Source organism: Numenius arquata, chromosome 12 (genome assembly GCF_964106895.1).
Source record: "Numenius arquata chromosome 12, bNumArq3.hap1.1, whole genome shotgun sequence".
NCBI lineage: Eukaryota > Metazoa > Chordata > Aves > Charadriiformes > Scolopacidae > Numenius > Numenius arquata.
Genome location: NC_133587.1, coordinates 5,553,274 through 5,566,036, shown reverse-complemented (window position 1 = coordinate 5,566,036; position 12,763 = coordinate 5,553,274). Strand labels below are relative to the sequence as shown.

The following is a 12,763-nucleotide window of genomic DNA, read 5'->3' as shown; positions in this document are numbered from 1 at the left end:
TTTTATTATGATTTTTAATAATTGAAGGCTCAAATATATACCCAGAAGCTTTTCTGATCTCTCTCATCTTACACCAGCTGATGTCATTTAGGAAAAGCAATAATTTTGCATCATTTAATATTGTTAGAACATGATGGTTATAACCTTATTATTGCATGAGATGGATGTGAGAAAATGAATATAAACTTCTTGCGTTTACTGGGTTTTTATACTGCTTTGGCAGATACTGCCTCTTCCGTAGCATCTGAAAATATTTCACTGGTAGTACTGTAATGAAAAGAGAGGAGCAGTAGGACGCCTAACCTATGGAAGGTGGAGGTCATTAAAAATCCAGAGTGTTGCCTTCAGGGGAATATTTGTCCACTTCGCAGCTAAAGGAAGGGTCAGTGTCTTCAAATTAGCTAAAAACACATTGCTGCTTTGACTTAATTTTGCTCTGTTTCCTGCAGAGGGGTGATACTTTGTGAGAGAGTTGCCTTAGTCGTTAGTAAAGTGCTCTTATGCCATTCTTAGGTGGTGAAAACGAGCAAGATATGTATATTGGAGTTGGTAGTTAATACAGATTTAATATAAAAAAAAATATACTTATGGCTGTAGTTCTGTGCGTTTTAACATCCTTCTTCAGGCAAAATTACTGGATGGGTGCTTTAGCAGGTTACAACAGACACCTTACAAATTGCTGTAATTTAAGTAAGACATTCAGAAGGTATTGCTATTTTTTTCCCCAAATGCTGGGAGACCAACTGACCTGACCGAAATAATGTATGAGGACAGGGGGAGGAGTCTCTGCCCTGAGCGGTGGGAGAGGGCAAGGGTGGAAGGTGTGCAGTGTCTGTGTGAAATCGCTGATATTGGGGTTTTTTTGTTGTCTGGGTGCAATGCATAAGACACCTGTTTGTCATGAAAGGACAGACTTTACATGTGTGAATTCCTGTTGAACTGATTAACCGAGGGTTTGAAACTATTAATTTAAGGTACCTAGATAGGTGTTTCACAGGTGTTTTAATTTTTAATCTAACCAAAGTGATACTGAGTGTCCGAGAAACACAGGTGTGATTTCTTGGTGAATTGGCAACTGTTGCTCAGTGTCCTCCTCCCTTTGGCTGGTGCTATCAATCAGTCCTGCTACTGTTGTCTGCTCAACCTCAACCTGTTTATACAGAATCAAATCCTTCCTAAGTGTAACAGACCTGCGTCCGTAGGAAACGGGATGAAGAAATACAAATGTTGTAAGAACTGCTGTGTGCGCATCTTCACTTGGCGAGAAACTTAGTTTTTGTGTGGGTAATTGGAGATACTAATGTAGTATCTTTTATTTGAGAGAACAGTTCAGGCCTTTTCATGAGTGTGAATATTGCTGCCTTGTCTCAAAAAAAGAAATTGAGATTTTGAAATTAAGAGAAAAAGAAATTTTAGAAACTCAGCAGAGTTCTCCTGATTTTGTCTCCTTGTTTTGACTGGCTTGTTTTCAGATTGGCTGCTTTGTGGTAAGAACTGGTTTCGCATGGGATTTTTATGGATTTCTAAGATAAATTGGTGTTGGTCCAGTTTGTGGTGGGTGACTCACTATCTGTGTTGCAGAAGGCTTTGTTGTAGTTACTCTATTCCATTTTCAAACAGGTGAATGTAATCGAGATGGATAATAATGTATCGCATTTTACAGATGAAACATTTATCATAAAAGTGGAAAACCATAGTACACTGCTCCTCCAAAACCATTCTGACTTGCTGGTTTTGAGTATACTCAAGGTAGACACAGCTGAGAAACAGGTAGTATTAGTATCCTCAGATGGGTACAAGGTTGGGCTGTTAAAACAAAATTTGGAAGCTCTTTAAGGGTATCTGGTGCTGTGATAATGAGTAATCTTTTCTTCAGCCCAAGGTACGGCAACAAGTCTATGCAGGTAGTTCTCTACAGCTTTTTCATATTGCAGTGTCTTAAATTCCTGGGCTGGTAGGTGCTGCTTTCTGAAGAGGGTGGCTCTGCTTAGGTTGCAGAGAACCACATACCCTTAGAGTTGTGAAACTTGCCCAAATAAAGCAGAGTCCTGCATCAGTGAGAAAAGCCATCTTTAAAGCTTATCGTTGCGTGTTTCAATGGTGTGGCTTATTTCTTGTTTCACTGGTAGCAAGGGCTTGGATCAAGGTGTAGCAATTCAGTTGACGGCACCTATGAAGTTCCTGTCATGAAACAGAATTGATTGCACAAATAACAAAGCTTTCCCTTCAGAGAGGTGAAGGGGAAAGAGTTACAAAACCTTTCTCAGCATTATATTCCCTGGTTTTGACTTCCTCAGTGGTCCGGCTTGCTACCATATTTTAGTCTTTCAGATTCCTTCAGGAAATGTGCGTATACATGATAATGAACTTTTGAATATTGATATCTTACTTATATTGTTTTAACTCTAGATGTGTTCATTAAGCTTGCATTTGCTTTCTCATTAATCTTGCTTTTATTAGAATGTTTCTTTTTACAAGCAGTAGGAAAGAGAAGAACCACCCATTTATCTTAAAGCCTGGGAAAACTTGGTCTGTAGAGGTTTGATGTAAAATCCTTTAGGTAATGCAACCGATTTAGCTGACGTGTTTTCATTGTCTTTGTAATAAGCAGTTGAAGGAAGTCCTTGAATGTGCTCTGATGTAGGAGGATCACACTGTAACACAGAACTGAACTGCTACCCATCTGCTCGGGTTGTCTTTATGTTGCAAATCCTGACACAGGAAGTCAGACGCAAATTAAAATATGGAAAAAGCCCACAGAGAGAAGAGCAGGCAGGGGTGCTTCCAAGAATAACTGAAATAATTGAAATAAAGGCACCTGGGGACAGGACTAGGTATAATTTTTGGAGCAGGTCGACTCCAGTTATGCTTGACCTAGGAGAAGAACCTATGCTACCAATGAACGGATGTTGTAGTGAGAACTTAATCATGAGTAATCAACCCCCAAAGAAACTAAGGGTTAGAACAGTTGGAAGGTAGACACTGGGTTTCTCTTACTTTGTTCTGTGATGATCTATTTCTTTAGGAAAGCTGTCTATTTTTTGTTGTTGTATTCAATGTTTTGTCCTAAATCACTTTCCAAAAGTGTTTTCCTTATAAGTTTACTCGGACCTTGCACAAGTTGCTAAACCTCTGGTACGTGGAACCTATAGCCTACAAAAATTTACTTTTAGTTGTAGGTTTGGGAGGCTTATTTTTTGTTATGCTGATTGAGGACGATAGCCTTGCCAACACATAAAAAACCCACTTAAATTCAACTGCTCTACCTCTCAAGTAAAGTTACCTATAGAACTTCAGGAGTAGAACCCCCTGTTTTACAGGTTTGGCTGTTATTCTAGACCTGCAGTAGCTCTTAAATGGGGTTTCCTCACATGTTTCCCTGTAGAAAGAAGTTTCTGCTCATGCAACTTGTCATATAACTGTACGCTTAACACGTGACACGTGAAAAGACAGGTGATGTAACTGTACTGAGACTGATAAATCCTCACGTTAATTAAGGGCTATCTGGTTTTTAAAAAACTGAATCCTTTGTGTAGTTCCCTCCAGTGAAACGCATTATCTACATGGGGAGTTCCTAACCAGTTGGTGTTTCTGCTTCTTGAATAAAGAGATGAACATAACGAAGTCCTTGTGAGAGAAGATAATAATTTTATATTGCCTAGAGATTGTAAAAAAAACCCACATAAAACTATTGTTATTAACAGGAAAGTTTTAAACTCCTAGTTATCCTCTTGAATGTGTGCATACAGATTCCACAGTTGATTTCTCTTTACTATGCATATAAGCCTGGAGTCAAATCAAAGAAGCCTCTTCAGCTCTAAAACCAGTCAAGATAAGAACAAAAAGGTGAAAACCTAGACAGTAAGATCTCCCATGTTGCCAGCTTTAGAGGAAAAGCTCATACTTTGTCACTAAGGTCCCTGACACTGAGCTTCCTCCAGCCACTGGAGACTGTTTGAAGACTGAAAAGTTGGTGGAGAAATACCTTTACAAGTCTCCCTGGATACTGCAACAGCAAGATGACAACAACCTGGAGTTTCACTGCGGTTATATGACAGCAATTGTCTGTCATTTTGGAGAAATGAAGCACTTTGTTCCTGGAAGGCTTTTAGAGAGTAGTTCAACTTCTGAGCTGTGAAGAAGACTCCAGTGAAGAGGAAAGCTGACTTCATCTGTAATGGTGGTTTCTCTTCTTTAGGTCTGCGTCAAGAACGGGCTCTTGATTTTCCTGGAAGAAACTGCCTGTATTCTACAAGGATATGTCGATTGTTTCAGAAGACGTGTGTTACATACCATTGTTGAATTCTGATCAGGTTTAGGCGCTCTTAATGCTTGCTTTCCGCTTCTCTTGTTGGATCTGGCAGGCTTTTTCGGAAGTGTAGATTGCAATAGTTAAATAACTTCTGGCTACTGGATTTTGAAAGCTGCCGAGGCAGGGTGTGTTATATTTTATGCCTGGCTTCCTATTCTCTTTCAGGGGTCCTTTTCCACCATATACTCTTGAGTATGAAAATACAGTGTGGGGTTTTTTTTCTATTTTGCTTTAATGGAGACGGTGTTTCTGTGGACCACTTCGTCCCATCAACTGCTGTTCATATGCTCAGGGAGTGGCTTCTCTTCAGGTACACTAGCTACTGACTGGTGCCGAGGACTGCAGATGTTTGTGCACCTACCTTCTTCAGACTGTTTCCAAACAAACTCACTTGGTCTTGTTGGGACAGAAAACTCACTTCTGAATCCTCTGTGTTAGAGTAGGAAACAAGCACAATACTGTGTCTTGTGGCAGAGCAGTTGGCAGCACAGCAGGAACAGCGCTTCAGCAATTTGAATCCCAATTCTCATTTTTGTTTTCACTTCTGTGCACACCATGGTCATGCATTCTTCTATTGATTATCTTGTGTATATTCTTTGGTGGTTAATTACTTTATGATAAGTACACACAAGTGATAAATATTGATGGCACATTGTAATGGGCTGCGTAACTGTAAATGCTCTTTTGGCCATTTTGTCATCTGCGCATCTCCTGTTCATCTCAGTTTTTGTCTTTTGCAGACCTCACTGAACAGCAGCTGTTTTTCTTGTTGATCTGGTATCTGATGGCTTAGAGTCAGGTTATCAAGCACTCTATCCATCAGTTGTACACATACAAAACTCGACTGTACCTTTTCCCAACCTAGGTAGCTCTGCTCTAGCATACATCAAAAAATCACTTGGTTTAGGGTAACTGTTCCCTGTGTTTCTTTGCCTCCCATTGAGTAAATCTGTTCTCTAACAGAGGTGCGTTTGTGTCTGCTGCATGAAGATTGTTCAGCTTTTGCCCACAGGAGCGCGATGTACAGCACCTCTGGCTTTCTCTCCATTAAAATAAAGTTTTTTCAGCCATATGTCCCACCTGACAAGGCAGGCAAAATTCTGCATTTAAAGACAGACCTTTCTGTTTACTTCCTCATTAGAGTTGGGCAAACTGATTTCATTTTAAATCAAGAGTGATCTTGGATTTTCCTGTGAATGAAAGTATATACAGACTTTTTTGCTTGAACTCCATGATTATCTCAGCAAGACTTGATTCCATTGAAGAGATGTTCTCAAGACTCTGTCCAAAGTGTTCTTACAAATTACCCTGGCTTTAATTAATTTTGGTGGAAAGCCGAAGAATAATCTGTCTTCTGAGGGCTCTATAACTGGATCAAAGGCTGCATTAAAACTTGTGACTCATTAAATAAACTGCCTCTTCCATTTCAAGCTAAGGTATGCTACGCTAAGGTTCATTTAACCAACACTGTCGTGCTTTATGAAATCCTTCTTTCTGAAGGTTACCTGCTTGGAGGTTCATGCTCTGCCCATTGCTGTTGTTGCTGTCACATCTTAGAGTTTTAGTTTCACAGAGCTGTCCCGAAGTCTTTATTTTGATGGAACAGTAGAAGGTTGAATAACCAGCATTTTAGTTGATTGTGGGACCACAGTGAGGATATGCTTGGTGAAATTCTTCTGTCCACATGTATCCTAGCGTCAGAGCTTCCTTTCTACTCGTAGAAATCCTTACCTGCATAAATGGTATTAACCAGAGAATCTGAGCAGAGCTGAAGACCTGCCATTTATGGACAAATAGAACATTTACTTGCCTTCCCTATTTTCGGTGTAGGAGGCACAAATAAAACTGTACAGTGCACACTGCTGGTATGAAGACTGTATCCTTGTACTTGCATGTACGGAGATACATGTGTGGGCAAAGTCAACCTTTTATTGCTATTTTGCATTTGAGTGTTTGGAATATGATGCCAACATTGGAGTCCAACTGTGGTCATCCTTCTCTTCAGAGAACTCGATCATCAGAGCATCTGGTACAATTTTTTTGAAGTAGAGATAGTTGAGGTGGGCAGATCTGGCATCCAAATGAATTGTTTATATGTGTCTTCAGTTGCAGAGGAGAAGAAGTCTTTAAAGCGGACTTTTCAGCAAATACAAGAGGAGGAAGATGATGATTACCCTGGGAGCTACTCACCCCAAGACCCCAGTGCTGGGCCTCTGCTGGTATGTGGGGCGGGTTGAGAGTGGGAGTTGTTCTGAAAGCCACCTCCTGTGTGGTACAGCCACAAGGTGGAGCTGCCAACAAGTAGAATGCTTTTAATGGAGAAATTCGGTTGGGGGTTGAGAGGTCCATGTGGAATGGAACAGGTTCTTTTTTCATATACGAAACACTGTGCCACTTCTGAGTGGTTTCAGGTAGCTTAAACCAAGGTCTGAGTAGTGCTACCAGTAAAGAATCTCAAAGGACTACTAGAAGAACAGACCGCATTTTAAATTGTTTTTAAGGTCCATGTGTAATCTCTCAAACCCAAAGCTGTAACATAGCTAAAACTTAATTAATTTTTTTGTAGGACATCTCTTTCTGTGTGTATATTAAAAAGCTCAGCCTTTGATAGATTTATATGCAGTTGATTAGGAAAACCAGTTCTCAAGACTTTGTTTTGAGGCTGATACATTAGTGCTGTGGAAATAGTAGGAGTGAGAGGGGATCATTCTGACCATTTAAGGCTACAAAATGTACATATGTTAAATCATTGTCTATTTGAAAAGGATTAAAAAAATACACTATCCATCTGCTGGAGTGTAAACATCGAAAAACAAAAATAAATAACAGTTGTCAGGGAAATAAGTGAAACTTTTTTGTTGTTTTTACCTCCAGATGCCTTGCAACCTAGGGTTTCTCTTGATGATAAACATTGTGTTTGTTATTGTTGGAAATCATTAGCAGTTTGCAAAGAAGTAGTGATTATTAGGTAATGCACGTCTTTATTTTTCAAATTTAAAATATTTATTTAATTTTTTGCAGTGTTTTTGTAGTTTTCAATCAATTGTAATGTAGTTTAAACATCATTGATGTTATTTACAGGGCTAATGTTCCAGTTTCAAAACCCTCCCGTTGATACTTCAGTATTTTTTAAAACAAAGAAGCAACACTTGTTCTCTTCCCATTCAGGGAGTCTGTTTTTCTCCTCCTTCAATTTTTTTGAGCAGGGAGGAAATACGGTGTGTCAGGGGAAGTCCCCTTAAACCTGTCTTCATCCACATGCTTTTTTAAGCCAGGGTACGTTTTGAGGGTATTCGTTTAAACTGACACATTTTTCCTCAGTGCCTGAAAACCAGCTGAGAGATGAAGTTGAGGGGATACAATGGAGTCCAGTTTAATTGCAGATTGCAGTGTGCGTCCAACGATCCAGTTGAGCTAAGTGAGGATAGCAGTGGCTTTGCAATATCAGGACAATAAAAAGTTTGCTTTAACAGGGATAGCTTTCATTGTCATCAAAATTTATGGTAGGTAACCAGTTAGAAAACTCTAAATCTTATAATGATGGAAATCTGACACATTTTTGTTAGGACTGATACAAGTTTGCGTTTGCTTTTGGGTTGGGTTTTTTTTGGCTATGTCATAATGCACCTTTGGAATAAAGCAAAAGATGTGCGTACACTCCTGCTAGTCTAAGAGAGAGTCTCAGGGATGCTCAGCTAAAAGATAAGAGTCCCAATTTGATGCAACGCAAAGGTCACTGACTTTTCCCCTTTGTCTTAAGTGATTACTTAATTGGAGTGGGTGTAGATTATTGAAAAAGATGACCCTACTGTAATTATGCGTAAGTTCCTAAACACTGGGGTATTGGAAACTTAGTGGATACTCCCTGTGTTAGGAAGCAACAGTTTAAAAATTACTTGAAGAAAATATTCCCAAAATGGTTGCTTTCAAAGGTAGGTGACCTCAGATGCAGTGGCCACATCCACAGGAAATGGCATAAAAGTTACCTGGGTTTAATGTTAGTTAACTTGTCTTGTAGACTGAGGATTTGATCAAAGCCCTGCAGGACCTGGAAAATGCAGCATCAGGAGATGCAACAGTGCGGCAAAAAATTGCCTCCCTGCCTCAGGAAGTCCAAGATGTTTCATTACTGGAGAAAATTACAGGTATGAAACTGGTAGATGAATGAATGTGGGTCCAAAGAATAACTTAGAAATCAAAGGGGTTTTTTTAATTTAAATAATCACAAGGTATGGTGGAGTACATTCCTGCTTTTGTGTCTTTGTTTTGTAGCTCTTGGGTAATTAATAGATAGCAATCCTGCAGAGTAAAAGTGAAGATGAAACTTCACAGTTTTTTTCCATTTTTTTTGGCTTGGACCAAGGCTTTTGTACTTGGAGAGCATCAACAATGTTTTGGAAGAATTTAAAGGAAATAGGGCAAGCATTCTGAAATGGATGTGTTTGATTTTGAACACCGTGACTGTTAGGTGTTTTTGAGTTTTACCAAATTGTGCTGAGTAGACACTGACTCCTTGATTGCTACAGAAAAGGAAACTCTCTATCCCCGTTAATCTGCTAGTCTTTGTTTAAACTGACTTTTGCCATTGTATTTGAAAAGTAATCTTAATACAAGCATTTAAATTTTGAATTGATTAGACTCTTGTTCCTGGAAGTAGTTTTAATTTAGAATTTGTTATGAACTATCACTTATTCAGTGCTTTATAATATACTCTGTAATTACAGAGTCCAGCTGTGAAGGCTAGTGTGCAATTCATGTTTACTTGTATTGATACATTAGGAGTTGCTCAGAGAAAAGAGGAATTTAAAGGTGCACACCATGTTTAAATGTGAAAACCACCTGGTTTAACTGAATTCTGAAAATACAGCCTAAACTTTTAGTTTAATTAACCTGTTTATGGAGGCTAACTTCATAGAGTTATCCCTCCTTCCACTCCATCTCTGCAAGGATAAAATGTAGTCAATCAGTGTCTAAAAACCACCATTTTTGGGTTGTTAGTTCTGCTATTTCCTTTATATTCTCTGTGATAAAAGCTCCTATTTTCCTGTCGAGCCAGAAGTGTATTTATGAATGTGATGTTCTTGTGCGTGTGGCCGGTGAATTGCCAGAAACTCTTCTGTCAAAGAGGAAAGTTTTAAACATGTCCTCTAAATTACCTGACGCTTTTGCACGTAGACAAAGAGGCAGCCGAACGTCTTTCGAAGACGGTGGACGAAGCGTGCCTGTTACTAGCCGAGTACAACGGCCGGTTGGCGGCAGAGCTGGAGGACCGGCGCCAGCTGGCACGAATGCTGATTGAGTACACCCAGAATCAGAAGGATGTCTTGACAGAGAAGGAGAAGAAGCTAGAAGTGAGTACTGATTCAGCGTAATGCTCCCACTTGTCTCCTAATCTGTGTGTTTCTCTCCAGGGAGGTGATTCTAGGTGTTCTCTTTACTTTTGGATTGAAACAGGGGTAAGAAAGCGGTGTAAAAAGCCTGGAGAAGGCAAATCTGTTCTGATGTTTAGTCTAGTATGTTTTAATACACCTGGTCTTGGAAGGCCCAGAACTCTATACTTAAAGAAAAATAGGCTCACCTAACAAAGTTTCTTCAGACTTGCCCTAGTTTTCTATGAAATCCCAGTTTCCAAAAAATCATCTTCCCTTTGCCATGATTAGCTGGGGTTTTTTTACTTTTTTTTTTTTGTTGTTATACTTTTCCTTATGGTTGGGCGCCTGTCATTTCCAGCCCCTACTTGATAAGGGGATGCAGTTTAAACAAGATCTTCTGATATCCATCCTTTAATAGCCTCTCTTACCTACAGCTTCTGTGATGGAGCATAAATTGGGGTGATACCAAACGAGGCTGACGTGCATTTCCTGCCGTAGCTCCCCTGAATGAGGAGGGAAGGAGGCTGTAAAATGTGACTGCTCTGACTGGCCCCGGGCACCAGCTGCACGTCCTGGAGCAAGCACAGTTTATCCAAAAATGTTCTTTCTCGGAAGAAGTTCTGTCAGCACTGCACCTTGGGACTGGAGTGGAAGTTTTAATTAATGATTGTGGTTGTATGTCACTCTGCCATCTGTTAAACTGCCCCTTGGCGGCACGTTAAGGGCTTCCTCGACGCTGTCGGTTGCTGGTTATTACGAACAGCTGTTGCTGGGAGGGACATGAGTTGCTGTAGAGGACAAAATCTTCTGGAAGGAGACTGTGCTGTAGCAATTGCAGGCTCTGTTTACTGTCATGACAAACCTAATCCTCTGACAGCTCGGCTGCATTGTTCTGAGCTAAATTTCATTTTGAATGTTTGCTTTGTCGTGTGTGTTTATACTGGAGTTTCTCAATGTCTTGTGACTGTGAACATGTTGCTTTTCCAGATCAAGGTTGGTTTTTTTTCCCCGAATGAGCCAAACAAGTGCTGATGCTGCATTCGGAATTAAGAATGGATAGTTAATAATTCTGTTAGCTTGTTTGGCTTGAATTTCTTTAAGCATAGCGTCTGTCTTATGACTGAGTCATTAAAAGGCACTTTCAGACATAGATATGAAAGATGCCATAAAAACAAATCCTGTTTGGCACCTGATTTATTTGCTGGACACTAGTGGAAGTCTTGGGTCAGTTCTGTTTTCCTTGCTGAAAGGAGAACACCTGTCTAGTAGAGACATATATGTGTGTGTATATACATAAAAATATATAAATGATAGACATGTTGCTGTTTACTTTTTTAAAAAGAGCAAGAAATACATAGCAAAATACTGCACAGCAATGTTTTTAAAAGCCCAGAACAATCCATAAATTTGAGTGAATTTGAGGCTGTGAAATTAAGAAATTCACAATAACAACTTTAAATTAAGATTTCTAATGCATTAACTGAAGTGTTGTGACAATTGTGTTGTGTTTGGTTTTTTTTTTCACAGAAAAAAAGCTTTTGGTAAAGAATGTTACTTGAAAATTGTAACTGTGGCGGAGGCAGGAATGTAATCCTGAAAATTAAGCGGTTCACTGGCTGAGCTATTTTGTTAATAGGACTAATCCTGGTGGTGGCAACAGGACAGGTTGCTTGCCCATTGCTAAGTGTAAACACATTCTTTAATATGTTGGAAACTAAAGAGTGATGGTACTAAATCTCTGTTTAGGTTGGCATTTCTGTCGTTCTGCCAAAACAAGATGGCCTTAGTACTGTAGAAGTCTGAAATGAGTTGCAGGAAATGCCACTCTTTAATACTTCCTTAACATGAAGGCACAATTCATACTCGTGTCAAATCTCTAATCTGAGCTGAGGCATATTGCCTGATTAAAGCATTCCATTGTTCTTGAGTTGTTGAGGGTTAATAAATAGTGGAAGATGGTGGTTACAGATATGACAGACCCTATCTTCTCATCGGTTCTGTTTGAGTCTTTGATCCTCTCACAGTAACGTTATTGATAAGCCTGGATTTTTCTTTGTAGTGCTAATAAGCATTTTAATAGAAGGACTGAAATTCTTGTAGCAATTAAGAATGTATTAAAAAACAAAACATTTACTCAAGCAAAGACTGAAATAAGAAAATAACTTTAAACAATCTAATTTTACATATCTTCTCGTTACATGCTTTGCTCTCTCAAGATGTCTTTGGTACTATTGACTGTAAGGTTTTTTTTTCTTGTGAAGTAAATTTCCTGACTCTCAGATGAGATGGCATTTTTAGATAGAAGTTCATAGAATGGTTAGAGTTGGAAGGGACCTTAAAGATCATCCAGTTCCAACTCCCCTGCCATGGGCAGGGACACCTCCCACCAGACCAGGTTGCTCAAAGCCCTCTCCAGCCTGGCCTTAAACACTTCCAGGGATGGGGCATCCACAGCTTCCCAGGGCAACCTGTTCCAGTGCCTCACCACCCTCACAGTAAAGAATTTCCTCCTAATATCTAATCTAAATCTCCCCTCTTCCAATTTAAAACCGTTACCCCTTGTCCTGTCACTACACTTCCTGACAGAGTCCCTCGCCAGCTCTTCTGTAGGCTCCCTTCAGATATTGGAAGGCTGCTATGAGTCTCCCCGGAGTCTTCTCTTCTCCAGGCTGAACAACCCCAGCTCTCTCAGCCTGTCTTCATAGGAGAGGTGCTCCATCTGTCTGATCATCTTTGTGGCCCTCCGCTGGACCCATTCCAACAGGTCCGTGTCCTTTCTATGTTGAGGACTCCAAAGCTGGACACAGTACTCCAGGTGGGGTCTCACGAGCACAGAGTAGAGCGGTAGAATCACCTCCCACGACCTGCTGGCCACACTTCTTTAGATGCAGCCCAGGATGCAGTTGGCTTTCTGGCCTGCCAGTGTGCACTGCTGGTTCATGTTGAGCTTTTCATCCACGAGCACTCCCAAGTCCTCCTTTCTTCTCAGGGCTGCTCTCCAGCCATTCTCTGCCCAACCTGTATTTGTGCCTGGGATTGCCATGTCCCAGGTGCAGGACCCTGCACTTGGCTTGCTTGA

At 40.2% G+C, this 12,763-nt stretch overlaps 1 protein-coding gene across 1 annotated transcript in view; it reads left to right on the top strand.

Moving 5' to 3' along the window:
- The window catches only part of RPRD1B (regulation of nuclear pre-mRNA domain containing 1B), a 28,782-nt gene that overhangs the window by 3,696 nt on the left and 12,323 nt on the right, over positions 1-12,763 (top strand). Inside the window, exons 4-6 of the mRNA XM_074156984.1 lie at positions 6,419-6,531; positions 8,331-8,457; positions 9,488-9,663. Of these exons, the coding sequence (XP_074013085.1) occupies positions 6,419-6,531; positions 8,331-8,457; positions 9,488-9,663 (416 nt within the window). The remainder of the gene's footprint in view (positions 1-6,418; positions 6,532-8,330; positions 8,458-9,487; positions 9,664-12,763) is intronic.